This window comes from Taeniopygia guttata, chromosome 2 (assembly GCF_048771995.1).
Source record: "Taeniopygia guttata chromosome 2, bTaeGut7.mat, whole genome shotgun sequence".
In the NCBI taxonomy this organism is placed as follows: domain Eukaryota; kingdom Metazoa; phylum Chordata; class Aves; order Passeriformes; family Estrildidae; genus Taeniopygia; species Taeniopygia guttata.
Genome location: NC_133026.1, coordinates 118,012,236 through 118,035,568, shown reverse-complemented (window position 1 = coordinate 118,035,568; position 23,333 = coordinate 118,012,236). Strand labels below are relative to the sequence as shown.

Sequence of the window (23,333 nt, the reverse complement as noted above, 5' to 3'; positions counted from 1 at the left end):
AGTGAAGGGCCAGCACAATGCTGCTGGGCTGGAACATTCCCAAGAGAAGAGACTGAGAAATCTGGACCATCATCTTGAGAAAGACAGATTTGGAGGAGAGTGAATAATCCCCTGCCAGTAATTATGAGGAGATTACTGAAAATACAGAGACAAGCTAATACAGCGTGTATGGTGGAATCACAAGAAACAACAGATAGATGAACACAAGAGGAGTTCAAACATACAAGTTAAATCTTTCTCACTATCGGAACAGTGACAGTGAAAGAGGTTGCCCAGAGAGGAAGCACAGTATCTGTTCTTAAAGGTTTTCAAGATACAACTGGATAAAGCCATGGTCATATATATGCCTCTTTTGAGCAGAAGGTTAGATAAGGAACCTCCTGAAATCCAACACTCATAAGAGAAGGGAGATTAATCTAGTTGAGTATTCTCTACGTGCTCTTATCAGGACATCAACTTTTTGCTGCTAAATTTCATGTCATTAATCAGTTTCCTTACTGAGGGATATGGACATTTTATCACAGGTACAACTGCAATGATCATACAGTAGAGTTTTAGTGCTGCATAGACATACTACCAGTAATTTAAATCAGCTGCTTCAGGTAGCCACACTGGCTCAAACCTGTAACTGCCAGGGCTGGCAGTGGAAATAAGGAGTTTTGAAAATATTAGGTTTGAAAAGAAGATAGCAAGACAGTAACTTTACAACAAATATAATGGTGATCATTCAGATAGCTCCATGGATAACTTTTTCCCAACAACTTTCTTAATATAACTAGTAAATCCTTATACAATTCATTGTTGTTCCATCTTACTCGCTTTACTGTACTTAATGCATTACTTTCACAAATGGTCCCAGACATGAGGAATACCCATCACACTAGCAACTGTAATAACAAATGTTAAAATAAAGAAGTCTAGGGAAGGAAAAGAGTGGAAAACATTATCATTCTTATATTATTATCTCCATATCATTTTCCATTACATTGAACACCCCCCCACACACACACTCCCAGTTAATAACTTCCTTGCACAGACATTAATGGATTTGATGGGGCCTTAAACTGAACAACAAACCCCTCCTCTCCCAGGAAAGGAGTAAGACAGTTGAATTGCCATTTATCACTGAGACACTGGAAATTGCTATGTTGAATGGAATGTAATTACCAGAGCTTTAGAGTTCAGGAGGCAATTGGAAAAGCCAGCTAGGATAAAAGAGAGAGGAACTTGAAAGGAATCTGCAAAGGATTCACTCACTGCAAAAAGTGAGGGTAAGGAGATGTAGTTATAGATAACTAGAGGACCTGAGAACTAATGGACAATAAGAGTGAATGAATACACTGAGGGGTGGGAAATTCTAACAGGATGCACTAAAAGGAAGCACTGGCCACATTGAAGTGCTTCAGGAGTTTCCTGCCTGCCTCCCTCTCTTTCTGGCAAGCCAGTCTTTCAGTGAGGAAGACAGTCTGCTGGGAGCTGATGTGGAAGCCTTTCAAAACCTTCATCCAGGCTGCTGCAACAACAGAATGTCTCAAGACACCACTAAGACACTGAAGAAGCTAGCAAAGTATGTTTTACTGAGCACTGGTTAATATGTTTCAGGTTAACCCCCAAAAGATACACAAAAATATGCATGTTTTCTTTATTGACCATAGAAGTTTTCTTAAACTGCTTTGCTCAGGCATAAATCTGCACCTAGTTTCAATGCCAAACAGATCCCAAAAACTGAAGCATGGGTTTAGTGCATGCTTTGGGATCAATAAATAGAAAAAAGATTTTTTTTTCATATATGCAAATATATATATAAATATACATGTATTTTTATCATGCTAACATGCTAAACACTGACAAAAAATTACTCAGGTGATTTCATAGTTTTTGCAATGTAAAATTTAAACCTGTCAGAGCTCACATCAGCCTTTGGAAGTGCAAAGGTTTATTTTTGACACTAGATGGCAGGAGATTGAAGTAAATAATTTCTGTGGCTCAAGAACAGCCTTCTTAATAAATCAGTTTAAAAAAGTAATGCCTGACATTTTGTTTGTTAGGTAATCAAATCAAATCGAGAGATATAGAGAGGGTTCTGAAATAAAGCAGAATAGATTTTTAAGTTTTTAAAGCTAAAATGTTTCTCAGAGAATGACTGTTTAAACATACGTGTTAGCTCAGTAATTAAATGGAGTTCACAAAGGGTTAAAAAAAATGGTGGAACTGATTCTAAAAATTTCTAACCCCAGTGGATTTCTTCCAGGTGTGCTTAGAAGCTAGAGGAGTCTCACTTTTACATTCATCAAGTGTTTTTTTGGTCTGTTTCTTTATCAGAATTACATTTTTGAGCAGTTCCCAGCTGCAGCCATCACTCAGGGCTGTAGTTAAGACAATACAGAGCCAGTAAGACGAGCTGGCACTTTTCACTATTCATTAAGTGCCCTTTGAAAATGGTGACTATGATTATACCTCTTTTTTACACAGGGAAACTTAGGCTGAGGAAGATTATGTAATTTGTGCAGAATCATCATTGGGCTAGCTGCAAGGTCCAGTCAAAATCCCTCAGATCCTTGACCTCAGGTTCAGCTACTGCTTTCCAGCAGCATCGTTAGAAAAAAAATATTCTGGCATCTTTTGTCACCTATTAATTTTATATATTTTATATATAAAATATACAAAATATACAAAATATACAAAATATACAAAATATACAAAATATACAAAATATATTGGTGTTTTATATTAAATTTTTAATATTTCTACATCATAAACTTCCCATATCTGAAGAGAGCCTACAGGGAAGCCAAAGAGGCACTCTTCATCAGGCACTGTGGTGACGGGACAAGGAACAATGAGTGCAAATTGAAAGACAGGAAATTAAGGTTAGACACTAGGAAGAAATTTTTTACTGTGAGGGTGGTTACATTGGAACACATTGCCCAGGAAGGCGTTGGATACTCAAACCCTGGTGGTCTTCAAAATCAGGTTGGATAAGGCCTTGAGCAACTTGGTCTGGTGGGAGGTGTCCCTGCTTATGGCCAGAGTGGGTGGCACTAGGTGATCTCTAAGATCCACTTCAGCTCCTGATTCTATGATGGGGAGCTCAAGCAGCCTCAAATAGTGGGAACAGGACTAATCCAAATCTCCTACTAAACCACTTCAGTTTATGGTTCCTTTCACATTTATTATGGATCCAAGCAAATAGAGAACATTTGTCCTTGATGTTATAAATTATCCATTTACAGGTATCATATTGAAATTTATGCACCCAAAAGATTCTCTTTAATTCATTGTTCCTGTGCTTTTTGCACTGGTTCAGTTTAGTAGATCAGACTTATTACATATGTCTATGGAGCCTTGCTTGGATGGTTCCCATTAATTTCAATTTCCTAATAATCTACATTTCCTTTGTTCATCTTTTAAGTAGTCTCTTAACCTGTGAGTGTGCACTTTAGTGATCCTGCATACAACTATTCTTGATTTGTGTTATTCAGAACATTCAGAATTTCGTATTGAGAACAATACGAAATTCTGTATTGTACTTCTAAAAAGTTGAAATATATTGCACCTACATGACAATCAACCCAGCTCCCAGAGGGGTAGCTTATGCTTGTGAACAAGTGTCAAGTATACTTGATTTAAATCTTTTGATGTACTGTTTTTCAACACCCATACCAACATTCATTCTATTTAATTCCACTCCAATCCTCAGATTTTTTTCTAATTGCACCCTGTGTAAACTACTCCTCTGTCTTCCCTAGGACTTGTCAGACCAACAACCTTACCTGGATCAGCAACTCTGCCTCTGTAATACATAATATGGAACGGTATTCGACTTTTCCATAAACTTTGCAGAGATCCATTATTTACCTAAAATCATTAAAGGTCAGGATACATCTACCCTGGCAATGATGATTAATTTTTTTTTTTTTTTCTTATTAGATATTGTTCAGGGTCCTCCTTGGTCATTGCTCAAATGATTCCCAGCTGTCTTGAGGTATTAGGTTATACTGTTGCTTCTTACAAATAAAGAACAGATTTTGTTATGGAACACTTACATTAATCCTGCATTATTATTAATAATTTAACCATCAAGCAGTGCCTCTTTGCCACAGCTTGGATTTACACTGTACTCAATGTATTTAAACCCTTTTGTTCTTAGGCTTGCCAGTCATTAATTTCTTCCTGATGTTTTTAAATCCTCTTACAACTCGGAATTTATGGAATACATAATACATGTATCCACATGTATCCATATTTGCCTTTTTTTCTTGTTATGTATTGCTTTTTTTCCTTTTTAATCACTGCATCTATTTCACTGCTGAACCAGGATGAAGTTTTAGGCAGTACTGTCCTATTTCCTGGGAAATAGAAATCATTGAATGATGTCTTCAGGCCATAAAATAAATTATTCTCAAAGGTTATTCAATTGAATACAGTTTTTATTTTCTTTTAATAGAAAGGTGTTTAGAAAATAACATATATTTTTCATTTGACCCTTAACAAATCCTAATCAGTGTGCTTTATTAATATACCGATCCACAAATATTTAAGACTCCATGATTCTTTCTTAATCAGCTTTCAAACAGTAAGGGTGTGTCTATTGTGAAAGATCTTGATTTATGCTTTTTACTTTCTCTACCCTCACTAGAGGGGTCAAAAGTAGTCTCTCTGCAGAAAACTGGTTTTTTAGAGGCATTACAGAGGAAGACAATTATGACATCAATTATCTGTATTTCTGGCAGGTGGCTGAAGATACTGGCAGAATATGCCACTTCCTTTAAATGCCTGTTGGCATTTGGGATGTCAAAGATGTGTGAAATTAAAGGAAACATTGTGGCACTTCTCTTGTTCTTGAGGCAAAGAATATATTCCAGTGGTGGGATGGTACCACCTTCAGAGTGCTGTGTGGCAATTTCCTCCTAAGTATTGACCTTTCTAGCTGCTCGAGAAAGCTCTAGATTATCAGTTTAAATCCTTGGATTTAATCCAGAAGAACAGTCTCTGAGCTAAGAGATTTTTTTTGCTATGGAAACAGTTTCCATGGTGCATGGGGTGTCTATTTCTATCAGACATATCAACCAATTTGACAAAATTTGACTAAAGTATATGCAGATTAATTTTATATTTTCTTTGAAAAACAATATTCCAGATTTAGTCACTTGTTTATATCCAGTGATAGCTGCATGACAGAATGCACTATGGTATTACACCAAAATACTTTCATATTAATGAAGATGTTACTTAGAAAAAGTATACTTGACAGTTCATATGGATCTTCACTACTGAGTTTTGCATTAATAGAGGGCAGAAAATTGTAGTTCATTTCCAGGGAAAAGGTTCCAAAGCTCTTTTTTATTGTCTTAGAATAAGGAAAGTTTTTGCTCTATGGAGCCCAGATTCAAAAATGTTTATTGCTTCTCTGGTATGTCAGTCACAAGTTGTGGGCAGGAAAGCAGGACGCTATCTAGGCTGGAAAAACAAAGAAACAGACAAATATTTAGAGTTTAGCAAGATAATTAATAATTGATAATAGAATAATTGAGCTGATAATGAATCTGAATTGAGGTTTTTTTACTTAGTAGGACTTACCTAATACAGCTGCACGTACAGCTGAGCTAAATGTTACCACAAAGGATTATCTCCCTTCTACAGTCACACAGAGATTGGAGGATGATATGTGAAACACTTTTAATAGTGTTAAGAAACAACAGAGAAAGTCATCACTTGGTTAACAAGTTGACATCGCTGACTGACTACTCAGGGAAGAAAAACAGTTTAACAGGCTCCTAATGGGTAAAGGTATTTTCTGCTTGTCTGCTCCTGCTCTGTTTTCGTATGCTAACCTCTTTGGACAGTAACATAGCTACTGAAACCACTTTTTTCTTCATAATATATTGCTTCCAGGTTGGGGTTTTTTGTTTCTCCAACAGTGGAATAGCCTATCAAAAGATAAGAACATTTTTACACTGGCAGGGTGTGAGTGGGGTGTGTAATTATGAAGGGAATTCTTATCAGTCCAAGGAAAAATAAAGCAAAAGAAAATTGCACATATTTGTCTCAGCCACTGCTGTCGTGCCTGAAATCATCACATTTAAGAGAGCAATGCGTGAAGACTCTGTGCTACCTGAGTTATAAAACACTGGGTACTTGCTCTAAAAGGAAGAAGAGATGCTGCATTCAGATCATGTACTTTAAGGACTAGCTTAGACATCACATTCAGATAACTCTGCCTACCAATGACAAAGATAAAAAGCTAAAGTGTAATCTAAAATGTTCTTTCACTGATTCATGTGTCCTTCCTGCATTGTCATGATCTGTGAAACAGCATTACCAACATGGATAACAGGTGAAAACAATGCTTGGTGAGCCCTGGATGAAAACATTAATGGCCATCGTCAGCAATATTTTTTTTTCTTTAAACAAACTATTTTCCATATTTCTCTTCACAAAGAGTTTTACAGGTTGCTCTTTAAAGTGTTTAAATTAAATGGGTATGTTTAAAGTATCCCATTTAATGGAAGGACCCCCCCCAACAGAACATTACAAGAGATGACCTTTCAGTGAAAATATATGGATCCCCACAACTTCCATCAAATGATGAAATGATGAAATGATGAAATTCTCATTATGAAGTTCTTTCCTGAATCAAAATCTTGTAAACTCTTGTTAAGTCAGTATAATATTGGTCAAAATAACTCAGTGGCTGTAAAACTCAAGTGAGGTGTTAATCACAAATATGAGGGTTTGAGTTCAGATTACTTTATGGCATTGTATCTCCATACTTACGGCTGCAATGCAACCTCTGGTACCTGGAAGGTCCTGCTGCTATGTGAGTCTGGTTTGTAGGGGCCCATGGCCAGGCAGGGCTGTGGGGAGCTGGAGCTCTGCTGTTGCATCACTGGGGCAGTGGCTGACATGGGGCCCTGGACTGTGGGCAGAGCTGAGGAGCCCTGGGAAGGTGCAGGCAGGGACAGAAGAGCCCTCAGGGCTCTGGAAATTCTCTATTTCCCAACTCAAACAATTCCCTCTCATAGCCTAGCTCACATGCATCCATTTTTTTAGGAGTTGTTGACAGATAGATGGTATGATCTCGCTGTAGTGGTGTCTGCTTGTAAGACCCAAGGATGTTTGCATTAAATATGCTTTTGGGGTTCCCCTTGTTTTCCTCTTCTGACATATTTCACCAGACCTAGATCTTATTCCTTGGCTTTTTAATGTTTCAGGACTGATAGAATTCTGTAATACCAGTGTATTTCACCATTCATATTTTCCAGTCTTTTCAGCATTTTTCAGCATTCAAGTTGCATAAAGCTCTGAAGTACATACCACCTAATTATATAGTTTCAAGCTATTGAGGCATCCAAATTTGAAGGAGGACAATCAAAATATCATTCCAGGCACAGATGGTAAAATGACCTGATAATTATGAGGCAATGTTAAGGGTGAGAAAGGGAGGAGGAGGAGGAAAGCCATTTTTCATGCCAGTGCAGCTGACAGATAAATTAACCACTCCATAGTTTCTGCTTCACCTACCTCCAGTACGATATTATACATAATGCTCCCTTTCCTCCCAGAAGATATAATAATAGTTCACTGCAGAATGTCTGCATACAGGAGTTGCCTGGGGAGTCAGAAGTACCCTTTCCTTCTTAATTTTCACATGTGTATATATGGCAAATGCCAATTGTTATAAATAAATTTTTGGCACCTGCCATCTTTCATGGGCAGTAGCTGCTATAGAGCAGTGCTGATTTGGAAGATTTCTAGCAGTGTTTAAAAATAAACATTGCTATCATTTTTCTTTCTTCTCAGCATCGTAAAAACTAATTACTGGGTCTCCAATTATTGCAAATAATGTGTATTTTAAAACTAGATATTGAACCTACAATGTAGTTGCAAGTGTTCAGTTAATGGTTGGACTTGTTGATGTTTTCCAAGCTCATTGGTGTTTTCCAACCTCGATGATTCTATGATTCTGTGATTTTATGACATAAAATCTTTCATTGTGAATATGTCACCTATCCTTGGAGCAAACAAGTGAGACCGTATCTAAGCCCAAGTACACTAAGACAAGTTTGAGACTCTGGGAACTAAAATGTTTGCCTTTTAAATTAGAAGCACAATCAAATACAAATTGACAAATTCCATATGTTTGAGTGGTTATAGTCATGAAATCCATATGCTAGACTTAGAGTTGCTAAAGACTTGCTCTTACTCTTGGGACAAATTATCCAGCCTCCGCACATCTTAGTGTGCCCACCTGCAAAACCACTCCAAAATACTGGTTACATGAAGTTAGAGGAAAGCTGAGGTCTTCAACTACTGTAAAGTACAGAAGTTCAGAGAAGGATGGAGAAATGAGCAATGTGTTACTACACACAAATCATTTGTACAGAAAAAAAATACACATGATTTGTGTAGGAGGCACAAGAAATTTTTTAATTGACATTCTCATATTTCCTGAGCCCAAAATTTTAATCAGAACAGAAAAGATAGAGGAATCACTTGCTTAATAAAGGGCCGTATTTTCACTCAAATAAAAATCCTGTAAATTCAATATAGGGAATATTTTTATATTGTTTCTTTATGTGTGTTAGCAGGGGTAGAGACATCTGAGATGAAGTCTAGACACTGCAATTCCTTTATCCAGTTATATACACTTGTTATTTGTCATAAGCAATGTTTTTTTTTTTCAGAATGCTTGTCCAAGAAGTTTGAAACCATGTTGCCACATGTGTCTTAAGGCAGACTCTCAAGACAGAACAAGCTTTTCCTCATGCGGGTGCCTGCTGCAGAGCCTTTAAAGATATTTTTCTCCTATGGTTAGCTCTAAGAATTCCATACATATAAAGAAACCTAGGAACAAAAGTATAGCAGTCTTTCCAACACTAAAACTATACTAAGGAATGGATTTACCAGGTTTGGAATACTGTGCTCTGATGTTATTTATCAGTATGGTTCCTAAAGGCTTCTATGGAGGGTTGATCTGTTGCTGAATAGTCTATTATACACCTATTTTCCTTAAGCTGCTTCTAAAGCAAACTCATATTTAAATGTCCCTCAATTCTACAAAAAAGAAAAGAATATTTAACCTGTATTCCTGTCCTCCTGCAGAATAACAGAATAATAGCAGAAGACAGAAATTCTCTAAGTGCAATTGTTCCATACTTTCACTTAATTTAACCATTTTATAAAAGTTCAGCGCCATTGACACAAATTCAAATAAAATTTTTCAGTTATGGTAATGCATCATCCCCAAGTAAGCTGAAGACAGAATGTCAAGATTCTTAAATGCAAGTTCAAGATACTTGTACTTCTAAAGTCCATCTAATTATATTTGTACTTAATTTTAGTAAGAAAATTACATCTGAATACCCTCTGAGGTAATGCCAAACACCAGTTTATTGTAACAGTACTGTCTCAGGTATCAACAGCAGCCTGTCTCTCATAGTGTAAATCCCAGCACAACGTGAATAACCAACCCCTAGGAGTGGGAAGTTCTCAGGTTATCAGCTCTCTGTTGCTACTGTAACACTCCTGACCACATAGAGTGGTTAGTTAAGGCTAACCAGTCGTGGCACTCATGCATGGATTTTCTCACATTCATTCTTTTAGACCAAAAACCTAATCTAGAACATAATCAGCAGGGCCACTTTCACTGTCCTTCATCTGACAAGTTCTCTGTGGGAGTTAAAAGAAATGGAGACCAGATCTGGAAAAGGACATTGCACTCAATCAAATTCAATATTTTTTTAATTAGCTATAACAGAGAAAATGCCAGCATGAATACGCTTATTATAGTTTATCATTAATGGGTATGATTTAAACTAGAAAATAGAAACTTCTTTTAAACTCCTGTTTCTGAACTGTTATGTCTCTAACAAATGTGCAATAAGGATTGTTTATTCAAGCCAATGCAACCTTCTAATGAAGGTGAGAGCTGGGACAACTCAAAGCTATAAAACATGCTTATAAGAAGCTAATGCCCTTTTTCTGTCCTTCCCAATTAGTGGCATGTTCTAAAGTCTAGGTACCAAATGTAGGCTGCCTGCCCACTCACTTTAAATGAAGCCTTTCTTGTTTCCACACGGTGTAGAACTGCTTCTGTTTCAGCAGCCTGTGTTCCTTATAAAGCGTAGGACGCTGTGATAAATCTCACAACTCAATTCATTAAGAGGGAAACTATATCTCAGTTTGCTCTCTTCTGTTCCATCCAAAGCTGTTATCACTACCAAGCTGCCCTTGGTGTTGGCAATTTCTCTTTTCTGTTCCAAGAAGAGAAGGAAAAGAAACGCTGATTTTCTTTGTCTCAAATCGTTTGCTTAGCTGGATGCAAGTTTGATATCCCCATCTTGTCAGGAAAGTAGACTTACCACATGTGTAACTTCTAGGCTCAACTACAGTGTTTGAATCCTTCCCTAGGTGCCAGCATTACAGAATTCCAGCCCTCCCTCCAGTATGCCTTGTAACACAGTACAACTTAAACTGAATGGATCAAAGAGACACCAATGGACCCGTATTCACCTCACTATCCCTATCTCCCTTAAAACCCTTTTCTGTATTTTTGAACTATTTCTATCTTCAGCTTCTCCACAGCTCTAAAAGTGTACTTTGAAATTATAGTTAAATGTATTTTAAACTGCCAGAAGTAGTACATATTAACAAAGGTAACGACAACTTTTTTTTTTTTTGAGTATTTATTTCCCATTGTGTTACTTTCCTTCACTCTTTGGTTTTGGTGCTTTAATTCCTTTTCCTTCTTTAATTACATTCTTGCATTTTATTTTCAGGGAATGTTGCAGGAAGGCAGGATTTAAGACTCAAACCTAGAGCCACAGAAGCCCATAATTACATTCTCCCTAATACAAATGGAGCCAAGTTTTCTCTTGAAAGCAAAATTTTTAGAATAATAGCCAAACTATTCTACAATCAGATGCCAAAAGTAAAATTCTTACTAACTCAAATAGAGGCAGGTTTTCATCTGGAAAGCAAATACTTTAGAACAATAGCCAAACTACAATTTTTTTAAATTTTAAATAAATTAGTGTATTACTGATGCACTTCAGGTGTAGCAAGGATACACAGTAAGAAAAGTAAATGTGTAATAAAGCAGTGGGTTTTCCTTTAATATCATACTCATGCCCTCCAAAAGTCAGTTGCTTAACTCTACTTTTGAAGTCAGCTCTGAACAGAGAGCAGAACTTTTATTAAATACATGTTTGTAAAGTTGAAGCTGCATTTGTTATAAGACTGAAGATTCACAGAACAGTTCTGGGGGCTTGCCTGTAGTTAATGGAAGGTGTTTTCAACAAGAGATGTACAGCATGTAAGCACATACAAACATTCACCTCTGCATATTCTCACCAGAAATAAATTTGAGATTTTAAGTGGGGCATGTTATTGGGGGATGGGAAGCTCAAGAGCGAGAACACCAATAACCAGACCAAAGAGAATAATCCTGCCTTGGACAAAGTCTTTTCCACCTCCAGACTTTATCATACAACTACTGTCAGATTTGCTGCCAGTATGAAAAAGAGACAAAGGAAAATGCTTGTTTGCCTTTCAGCCAGAGAATACAAAGTGTGTGTGGTTTAATACAGTCCTTTTTCAAAAGGCTCCCTGTGTTTCTGAAACATTAACAGGGATTTAGAGGAGTTCTCACACGTTCAAATATCAGCTGGTTTTATTTGTCTATAGCCCGCACGTTTTGCTCTCAGAGGCTGAGAATCAGTTGGGTTTGAAACACGTTTTGCTCCTTTTTAGTAAATGTAACATAAAGGTATCAAGGGGCTATCCATTTATTCCATATTGGCATTGGATTTTTACCCATATTTTCTTTGAACAGGTACTCCATGTGTTTTCTATAAACTACAATTCTTTGCAACAAAATTTCCCCATTTTCCTTGTTATTCTTGAAGCTCCAATGGCTTATCTTTACATGGATCTTTCATCCTCACCAGTGTGGAAGAGACAGCTAAAGTCCAGTTTTAAAATCATGCCGGGCTTTTAATTCATTCTATTGTATCAGTGTCTCTTCCATTCTCACTACTCAGACAAGAGATTTTGACCACGCCAGTAAACTGAAATCCCACTTTTTGGTTCCTAATGGACTCTCTAGCACTCTGTTTCATAGGAGTGTGTCTCTGCCCTCTCATCAGCCTCAGCTCTTGCCCAGCCGGGGAAACCTCGTCGATAATCCCCCGCTGCCACTGACTGTGCGTTAAGCAGCCCTTGCCCGGCCGCCTCGCCGCACCTGCAGCCGAAGCCCACCCAGCCGCATCCCTCGTCCCGACGGAGCCGCGGTGCCCGCGGGGGGCTGCTCACCACCGCCCGGCCCCTGCCGGCCCCCGGGCTCCCCCCGGGCGGGGCCGCGCACCCCCCGCACCCCCCGCACCCCCGGCCCTCCCCGGCGGGCGGGCGGGCGCCTCCCCGCCCAGCCCCGTCCCCGTCCCGTCCCCATCCCCATCCCCATCCCCATCCCCATCCCCGTGCCCAGGCGCGGCGGGGCGGCGGCCGACGGGCGTCCTCCCCCGGCTTCTGCCCTCGCCGCTGGCCGCCAGCGGCACCTCCGAGCGCCCCGCTGCTCCCCGCTCCGGCCCCGGCTTTGTGTGTGCGGCACCAGCCGCACCTGGGGCGGGCGCGTCGGCGGTGCCGGGGGTGGCGGTGCCGAGGGTGGCTGTGCCGGGGGTGGCTGTGCCGGGGGTGCCGGCGCGGCCCCGCACGATGCCGCTCCGCGGGCTCCTGCCCCTTTGTCTGCTCTGCCTCCAGGCTGCGCTACCGCTCCGCGGCCACCGCGGCCGCTACGCCGGGTAAGTCCGCCCGCGCCCCGCTCCGCCCGCCGCGCAGCTCCGCGGCCGCGCTCCCTCCGCACCGCTGGCCGGAGCCGGCTGGGTCCGCGTGTTCGGGCGCCCCTCCCGCCGCCGACCTGCTCGGGAGTTTGTTTGCTGGCAGTTGTAGCATGCAGCTCGTGAAAAAGGTGCCGCGAGTCTCTGCTAGCTAAAGGAAGGACGCTACGCTGGGGAAAAAGTTTGAGTGTCCGCGTGGAAAAGGGAATTGCGATTATACAGGGGGGAAATACACGGTTTTGAGGTTCTACCGTGCTCTGAAATGAATGAAGATCTGTATTTCCCTTAGGATACAATTATACGGGAACCTAAAATTGTTTCTAAAATGTTGTACACTGTGCGGTCATATTAGGGAATGCATACATAAGAAGTTCAAGGAATAAAGGAACTCTACTGTCAGCAAGTGGAGACTAAAACTTTCACGTGCATTTCAAACTAGACTTTTCTTTTTGTTCCAACGGCAGTTCAAATTTGTGTTACAAAGGGAAAGATTGAACTAAGCTGTAGTAAAAAGTGAACTTGCTTCCAAAGTGTATGTTCTTTGACCCACTAAAGACTTTGTTTCTAGTAAGTATTTAACATAATAAGTTTATGATGCAAATGAAAAGGCAGGCAAATATAGGAGCATTAGAAGCCCGTGGCATGTGTCAATATACAATATAAAATTCTTTCAAAGTGACCAGCAAATTCATCAGGATAAGCACACCTCTCTGTGGAAGTAAGAGCTGTATTATTATTTTTATTTTGTTGGAGTAGCCAAGCCAAGCATAGAGATTCCCCTTCTAAAATGAAGTTTAAAAAAACATTCCTTAAGCTTCAAGGATTTGGTAATGTGATATGAAGCCATTCACCCCGAGTCACTATTAGTGATAGAAAATAGTTAAACACTTGACAGCTGTCTTGCCATCTCTGTTCAGTTGCTCACACTCCAGTATCTGTCTGCCCTGTGAAATCAAACAGACCACCACAGTCAGGAATGCTCCTGACAGTGCCAAAAAGCAGCAGGACAGAAAACTAAACTGTTCTTTAAAGCCAGGGTCCCGCTGTAGGTTTTGTGCAACAGCTCTGTTCTCTCTGTCTGGAGCCCATAGCACAGGCATGGTCTCCATGGTCTTGAATTTAAATTCAAGATAGCATTTAGTTTGTTTCCAGATGACAAGGAGATGAATAACACATTGTCATTGCTGGTGCTTAAATTTTTCTGAATATTAATCACATAAGTTATCTACTAATTTTGACTAAATGTCAAAATACACATTTTACTATCCTCTAAGTTTAAGTGACATCATCAACTATAATCAAGTTGGTTCAAATAGAATAAAAATTCATGTTATTCTATTTGATTTAGAGTAGTTCTCACACATTCAAATGTCAGCTGGTTTTATTTGTAACTCATTAATGTAACTCAACAATTTTGTTCAAAGTTTTAAAAATAATTTTCTTGTTTCAGAATTTCATATTCCCAAGGTGACATGTGAAAGACCCATCCAAATTCTCCTTAGTTGATCTTTGTTTTAGAAGCTTTTGCATAGACTCTACTCCAAAAAAAATGAGACTTCTCATCAGCTTCCAAAAGTTGGACAAGAAAATCACTGGCCCAAATTAAAAAAAAAAAAAAAAAAAAAAAAAAACACCCAACTTCAGTTAATTACAAGACCTCTTACTCAATAGGCAATTGTAGTAGGGGGCCAAGATACATTTACAAGCTTTGCTGAGAATGTGGTCAATATTTGAAACAGAAACCAGAATGTGTACCACATGTGTAACACAAACTGGAAAAACAAGCTAATATTTTTTCTACTTTACTAATATTTTCCCCCTTCTACTAATATTTTCCATTTCTACTATCCTGGCATTATTTGTGTCAATAAAAGATGATGGAAAGTTAATTTGAAATGGCATGGAGGTTTCTACAGAATTACAAATATATCTTGTCCATCTGTCATCATCACAGTGTCCTGGGCAGGATCATTTAAATTCTTCTCTGTGTGCCATTGATTAGAAGCAGTTGAGCAAGAATTGCCATTACTACTGAACCTGACTGTCACTCAAAGGGAAAAAATTTGGTAAAGTTTTTTGAGAAAGCAAATTAGGAGGTGAATAGTTTGCTAATGTTCACCACGAAAAGGGGTGTCCTATCAAACTGACTTCTTTTTGTGCCAAGAAACATCTGTGAATCCTAGTAATTTCTATTGTGTGAGAAGCTGTACCATAAAGGGAAAAGGCATTAGTATAATTAGGGCAAAAGAATGAAAAGGGGAAAAAAAAAAAAAGCAATGGAAACATTTCTCTTAAACTTAGGTCAGCACTTGGACGCACACGTAATTGTAACTCTTTAGCTGAGGACTCAGACCAAGACAATGAACTAACTGGAAGTGCACATTTCTCCAAACTATGGCAAGCAGGCCAAGTATGCCACATGGACACATCTTTAAGAAAATGTGTTCTAGATACCTTTGGGAAGTCAGCAAATATTTGGGGAGTCTCGGCAAAGAGGAAGAAGAACTCAGAGCTCTTGGAAAGACTGAGGGACAGTTGTATTTGCCTTCTGCCTCACACAATACGCAGGAGTTCAACCTGAAGGAACTCAAGAGGAGCTCTCTAGAAGGCACTGCTAATCAGCCACCCAACAGCAAATTCAAAACTGTACTCACACTATACATTTTTTTCCTTCCTGCATTTGTATGTTCTGTCCAAAGACTCCAGGGGAAGTGGATAAGCGGGAGACAAACTCACACGTCAGGGCTTGGATAGATTAGATGTGGAATATTCAAGGAGATTTTTCAGGAGGCAATTACAAGAAGTTCACACAGGAGCAGTAAGGATAACCAAATACATGGGAATGGTTTAAGTTCCTGAAATAACCAAGCAAATTAAAACTCTTTGGTCTCCAGTGGAAACAATTTAGGCCTTCAGAGATGTCTAAAAACTTTGAGTCACGTGGACCTAGTAGACAGAGATTAGTTATTCACTGTTTCTTCCAGTTACAGGAAGCAGGAGATGTAAAATTAATCTAGTAGGGACCTTTTGATAGCTTTACAGAGAAGTCTGCTGGAGCAGATGGAGGTTTGTGAGGGTTTTTTACCAAATGCACCAATCTTCCTACTCTTTGGAATCGTATGAAGAAGGAGATTCCCATTATCAGGTCAAGATTTCTTAGAGTAGAAAATATCTCTCTTATTTGTTCTTTAAAAATCACTACTATGATCTTTTTATTTCAGTTCATCTACCTCCACCTGTGCATGGTGGCTCAGCATGTAGCCTCCGATTTCTCCCCCACTTTTTGTTCTTCCAAAGCCTTTTCAGAAGTGTTCCTCATCTGGCCTCTTCTCTGACTTGCAGATTACCAAGCACAGGCAAAGGCTGAAATAACTTGTCCAGTTTTCCTCTAAGGTTTTTGTTGCAAGATTTGGGTCTTTTTAAATATTGGATCAAAATGATAACTCCTCCAAAATGTTATCCTTCAGACCCACTGAAGACCCAGAACTGCAGATAATTATAATTTCTCTTGGTCAGATAAAGGCTATGGTACATGCTTACTGTGTAACAACCACATAAAATAACCTGGGAGTCATGTGGAGGTGGAAACAGAACAGTAAAGAAGTGTTCTATAATCCAAGATGCAATGTGCTGTAGCTATTGGGACATGGCATCCAGAAAACTGTATAAACCAACTGTTCATGTAGAGGACAGATATAAAATCTGAGAGCATTCAGCAAATTTCAGGTATTTTAATGCCCATTAATACCCCTGCATACCATAACTAAGTACCTCTGATCCCACGGTACCTTACTCACAATGGCTGGCAATTGTTCTGTCTCATGGAAAAAACACATGGGAGTGTAGCAAAAATTAGTTGCTGAGGGAATTGAGAAGTGAAAAGGAACTCCTCCTGTGCTATTCCCTCTGCAGATTTTTTCCAAATGTTTTAATCAGAGACTAAAAGCTCTGTTATTTAAAACAAGTTCTTTCTCCCTGGTGCTCAACTCTCCCTCCCCACCCCCAAGTAAAAATAAAATGTCATGAACACAACTGGCAAAAAAAGCATTTGGAAAGCACACCAACAGCATGAGAGGGAAGGTAATTATATTCATTCAGATTAAAACCAAACTTAGTGCTTCTCTGGATGTTGTCAGGGAGCTTCTAAGAGGCGAAAATAATTTAAATATTTTTTTCTTAAAATAACCAATAATTCTGTAATCAAACACCACTAATTCCTAAAACCAGCACAGATCAGTGAAATTCACAACAGCTTTGGGACCACTTACCAATTCTTGTTCCAACACCTCAGCTCTAATGATGTGCTTTCTCATTACCTGATATTCCCCTGCACAATATTTATGTCATCCTATAGGAAAAAAATCAATTTTTGATTATTTTTCTCCTTTATGTCCAAGCATGATAAATTTACCTTTTACAAGTTTTTTTGCTCTCCTCATTATAAGTGAAAAATACAAAGTGTTTCAGTTGCTCTTTCTTTCCCACTTTAAATTTCTTTTTCAAAATAATTGGAAGAGTACACACACCCTCCCTACATAGGTAAAGTGCATGCCAGCCAAGGAGGTTCCCAGTTTATTATGGCTGTGTCTAAACTGATAAACAGGCACATGTCACCATGTGAGCCTGGTTCCCATACTTATCCAAACTGGGCCACCATTGCCTGGTGCTGTGGCTTCTGACCTTTGCAGCTGGAGAAGATGGGGGGGAACAAGCATGGAAAGTAAGGTAAGATATAAAATATCAAGACATGGGCAAAGCTTGCACCCATACTAAGGAGCTTTGAACCTGTCCTAGGTTTCCTACCTTATATGCAACCTATGGCCTTTCAGTAAGAATTATTCTTTTGGAAGTGAAAAAGAAATTCCAATAAACACACTTTCCTCATTTTTTGAAGTGTGTATGTTACAAATGGGAATGTAGTCTATTATTAAAGAAAATTCATGTTCAGGGTAGCATCTAGCAATTATTTTCTGGGAAAAAAAAAAAAAGACCAACTGCGGTACATCTAAGAGGTGCTTAGAAAAAGATACTTTTAAAAATAAGGAATTCACATACAAAATCTACTTAGACCCTCAGGCAGATACACTGAGATCCTTTGGATACACCAGCTTTATTTTCTCATGAAACTAAGCAGGAAAAGAAATATAGCTTTTCCCAGAGCTTCTGGTAGTAGTTACAGTGAACTCCAAAGCTCCCACTTCTACACTATCCTTGCAGATGCTGCTCCTGTGAGTTCACATGCATAGGCTCCTTAAAATGAAGTTCTCAAATGTGAACATATTGTACAGGACTTACTAAGTGCTTAACAGGGGACAGACACTATATAAATTACATATATATTAATTTTTTATTATTATTAAAGAAAATAAGAATCTAAAATATGTGAGCAATTCACTTAAAAGACAGTGGAACCTACTTTTAGCCCAGAAGGAAACTCACAGTTCTGAAAGGAGTGAATTTGAAAAAGGCAGATTAAAAATCTGCTTTTCTTGAATACACTGCTGGCATTTTATAGGGAGCCCTTAGCTTCATACACTGCATAGGACTGTATCCCACACTGCATGATAAACAGGATCCCAAAGTCTCTTCTCCTGTAATTCTAATACCTGTAAAAATGTCATCCACACATCTGAAGTGGCCTTACGTGGTTAAAAATGCTGTAGGAAACATTTATTGTTGTAGCCAGCTGAAGGTGAATGGACACCATCAATCATCTCTCACCATTCTCCTGGAGGTAAACTCTGTTTTGCAGAATTGCTCTTTGCTTATATGTCCTCCTTAATTTTACTTCATACATAATAGAAACTGCACTCACTCTTCTGTGGTAGAACATAGTATTTAAGAGGGCACTGTGTGCATAATGTTCATGCAAAAGTTGAGAAATAAGCAGGTATATCGATCATATATCAGGCATCTCTTTGGGCTTGCATATAGCACTAAAAACTGAGGCCAGCAGTGGAGGTCAACAATCAGTATTTTTACTGCTCAGGCAATACAATTTGTTTTGCTCTCAGGCAGGAGATTAAAATAATTTTTCTCAATACAAAATAAAAATAGAATATAATTTAAAAGAAACAGCATTGTTACTGCCCCCTGTCCACCTAACTTACATATTTATGTTATCAGTATTGTTTTTCATGCAGAAAACAAGTGAAAGTCATGCTCTCCATCCTATTTACAATAAGCAGGTCTAGTTGGAAAAGGAGAACCAATAATTACGGCTATACATTAGACCTCTCTCTGAAAACTCTACTCTGGGTAAAACACTCATATTTTTTCCTGGCCTCAGATTTGCAAGAACTGGGACTTACAGTCTATCTGGAGACAATTAAGCCTAATTCTATTTTTTTTTTCAGTTAATTATGATTCTGATTTAAAGGTTTTGTTCACATGACTCTACATATGGGTACAAAGTTAATGGTTCTGATTTGATGTTGGTATTACAGCAAAATGTGTGTGAATTTCAAGGGTGCTACTAATTTGCACCCCAGTATATCAGATCAGCATTAGACCTTAAACAGACAGTGATTTTCAGGAAAATATCTTCAAAGAAAACTCCAAAACTGCATTTTATGGAAGGGAACTGTGGGTAGATAAGCCAAAGTACTCTGAATTGAAAATATATTCAGACCAACAAATAGATGGGGACAATAAATTCCATTTTTAAAATTATTTTGTACCTTGAACTTGCCAAATTAGGAGGATAGGGTGGGAGCTGGAATCCAGCAGTGGACAAGGAGTATGAACTCATTCTTTCTGTGTCTGCCTGTGCTGACTGAATGCTCTGGAGAACAATGCTCTGCTGAGCCTCCTCTTCCTCTGGGGAACAATGGGACTTACAGTCTATTTATTTAAAGGGCATCCACACCATAAAGTTACCTAACAAAACAATACACTAAACAGCATTTTCCAAAGAGAAGATGTTCTAGATTGCTTAAATACAGCCATGGAAAAAAACAGATATATCCTACCAAATCAAAACAGTTTTTCTTTTCTTTATGTTCTGCAGCTCAGGTAAGGCAGGGATACAGAGGATACTACCACAGCAGGACCTTGAAAATGAGTTTGTAGGGGGTTTATTTTAGTAAAATTATTGTAAGAAAAAATTACTGTTTCTTATATCATACTGTATTTCAAATATCTTCAGAATAGTAATGATACAGTTAGCAGCATCTCATGGTTAACTCAGAGATAAAAAAAAAATGCCCTTTTTAGTTGAGATTAAAAATAAATTCTGGGCATTCAAAGACCAGAAAGCCAAACATATCCTGGGCTGCACAAACAGAAGCATGGCCAGCAGGTCAGGGGAGGTGATTCTGCCCATATACTCCTGTCTCATGAGAGCCCACCTCGGGACCCCAGCATAAGAAGGACATGGACCTAGTGAAACGAGTCCAGAGGAGGATCATGAAAATGGTGAGAGGACTCAAGTACCTCTCCTGTGAGGGAAGGCTGTGAGAGCTGGGGTTGTTCAGCATGGGGAAGAGAAGACTCCAGGGAAACCCCATTGCCACCTCTCAGTACTTACAGGGAGCTTATAAGAAAGATTGGGACAAACTTTTTAGCAGGGCCTGTAGCAATAGGACAATGGGTAATGGCTTTAAACTCAAAAAGGGTTTATTTAGACGAGATAGATGAAAGAAACCTACAATGACAACACTGAAACACTGAAACAATGTACTGGAACAGCTCTGGTTGTTCAGAACTCCATATAACATGACCTTGAAGGATTTCAGGGATGGATCATCTACCACCTCTCTGGGCAATCTGAACTAGTGAAAGATGTCCCTCCGAGGGCATTGTAGTAGATGGCTTTTAAAGTTTCCTTCCAACCCAAACTATTCTAAATTATTTTAGCAGGCCTAATGAAAAACTCTTTAATTTATTCCACCATACTCCTACCAAGATTACCACCAGATGCTAGTCTGAGGCTGCAGTGCACTCATACAGCCAAACCCTGCTAACCCACACTAGTGACCACCTTCTGCCACGGCAGTCAGTTGTGCTTCTGCTCATCCAGATGTGCAGCCTCTGCTCAGGGACTGGCACATCTCTGCCTACAAGACAATTCCAGGAGCACAGAGGGGAAAAAACCCCACTTCTTCATTTTTTTATCCCCAGGACTTAATTGACAGCTTATCATGTTGTGGCTGCTGCAGAACCTCTGCAGCACAGGGAAGGGGAAGGAATGGCTGGGTTTTTGGTACTTGCCTGTGTACCTCGAGTCTGTGCACTGGGAGCAGTTGTCTGAAACCAGTTTATTCCAGGTGTGTAATCCAAGGAGCACACCGTGAGCTTACCTCAGCAGAATTTGGCATCTTGATCAGTCCCGACTGCCAGATTCCTCTCCAGACCTGTGTCAGTGCAACAATTGCAAATGAGTATTTCAGACTCAAAGAGAGAATAGCATGATGCTTATTTTCAAATAAGTACTTTCCTGAAATTGCAAAACCAAAGAAAAATTCAACCTTGGTACTAACCATCATCCTGTGGGTTTTTTAAGCAAAGGGATTTCATTATGCTTAATGTCTGAAGCTCTTTACCTAATGAACAAGACTGGCATGATAGGGTCTACAGAAAAAATAGCATCTATTTGTTAAATAGGTTGGTGTTATGCAAGCAATAGCTCTTACCTGTAAAGAAAGCAGGGAAGACATTTAATTAAGTATGTTTTATTAATAACTCTGTCTTTTTTGTCACATCACAGTTTCGTATTTTCAGGGAAATAAACCTTGGACCTTTTTCACCTTTCAGGGAAATAATACTTGAACTGTATAGCCCAGACAGCCAAAAACATGCTCTGCCCAAAATTTACACCAAATAATAGGAGTCACTGTGCAAGCACAATGCCAAGTCTGGGCTGGTAACTCACATCTCTCTGCAGAATGAGCTTGTGTCCTTGCCAGTAACACACAGTGTACCCAGAGGCACAAAGACAGCACAGAATGTCCTTATCCTGCTCCCTTATCAACAGACTGGATCCCTGATCCATCCACTTGTGGTAGCAACAATGGTAAAAAATGTAAATGGAGATCAGTAATAGAACATAAAATCTAAGTAATTTGCTTTTCCATGTGAAAAATCACATAGTTTAACCTTCAGTTTGTTCAGCTGATGTTCTTTTATTTTGATTTTACCAGAAGCAGCTCTCTTGGTTTTGAAATAGTCAAACATGAAGTCATGTTTTGATATGGCCAAAAAAAAGCTTCAGAGGAAATCAAAGCATTTGTGTATAAAGGATGAAATCTCTTGTATTTGCTATCCAGCAGCATAAAAATAATTCCTGATATATTTTCCAAGGCCTAGCCTAGAATATGAACTGCAGTGAAATATTTAATTATGCAGGTTTTGATCACTACTGGAAGGGCTTTTTCTGTTCAACACTAAGCTGTTCTGGAGAGAATGGTGGTTCTCCCTCTGAAGCAGCTATGAGGAGCAGGAAACACAGGAACAGAGAGCTCCTGTGCCCAGACCTGGTCTTGGGAGGAACCCTGTCTGCTTGCCATGGGCTGTGCAGTGTCTGAGCACATTTGGTGTATCCTGTCTCTGAGAGGCCCCAGGCAAGGGGACATCATCTGGTCATAGAATCATGGAACCATAGAATTGTTTCATTTATAAAAGACCTTGAAGATCACTGGGTCCAACTGGTAACCTAACACAGCGGAGTCCACTGCTGAACCATGTTCCTAAGCCCACATTCATATGTTCTTTAAAGACCCCCAAGGAATGGCTGAGACTGGTGGTTCAACCATGTCTGTCAGGCCTGCTCCAATGCTTGATAACTCTCGCAGTGAAGCTTTTTTATCAATCTCTGTCAGACAGACATGACAAAGTTGCTGATCTACTCTTGCCAGTTGATTTTGGGTCAACATAGAAACAGAAATGTAGGTATTTCAGGCTCAAACTGGGTGAGAGAGGACCTGGGGTCTTCAGCCTTTCCTCCTGTCTACAGCATATGTTTTTTACTGCATGAAGTAGTTATATCTTTCTAGGCCTTCTATCTAGCCTTATATGCCAAAAAAATCTCTATCAAATCAGAAAGCAGGTGTCCAGTGAGTTCAGGTGCTTTTGCAGTTCAGAAGCAATTTAAGAGGTGTCACAGACCTGGAGACTAAAAGACCATCAGTGCTAGCATCCACTCCCTCTATTCTTAGTTCTTAGCCAGTGGATGGCATGTCAGCCACCAGTGTGTTATTTTTCTTATGTTCATCACTTTTCATTGCACCTATCACCCCTTTTTCATAAGATAGCTGGTGGTTTTCTTACTATATAATGAACAATGGACAAAAAGGCACCTCAGAAGTCTGGCTGCCCCTGCCTCACCAAGGTGCAGGACAGTTTGTAATGATTAGCATGTATCACCCACAGACATGAGAAAATGGTACAGAACCATTAAAAATCATCTTAAACCTCTGGGAGATTATGGAAAAGTAGAGTAAAGTAATTGTCTTACATGTTAAGGAGTCGGTATATAGTAGTGCTCAGGATGAGTTAAGC

The 23,333-nt window shown here is 39.3% G+C and overlaps 1 protein-coding gene across 1 annotated transcript in view; it reads left to right on the top strand.

Annotated features, from left to right (window-relative positions):
• Window positions 1-12,464: 12,464 nt before the first annotated feature.
• CPA6 (carboxypeptidase A6) overlaps window positions 12,465-23,333 on the top strand; it is an 83,438-nt gene continuing 72,569 nt past the window's right edge. The window contains exon 1 of the mRNA XM_012571992.5: window positions 12,465-12,800. Coding sequence (XP_012427446.4) covers window positions 12,715-12,800 — 86 coding nt within the window. The 5' untranslated portion in view covers window positions 12,465-12,714. The remainder of the gene's footprint in view (window positions 12,801-23,333) is intronic.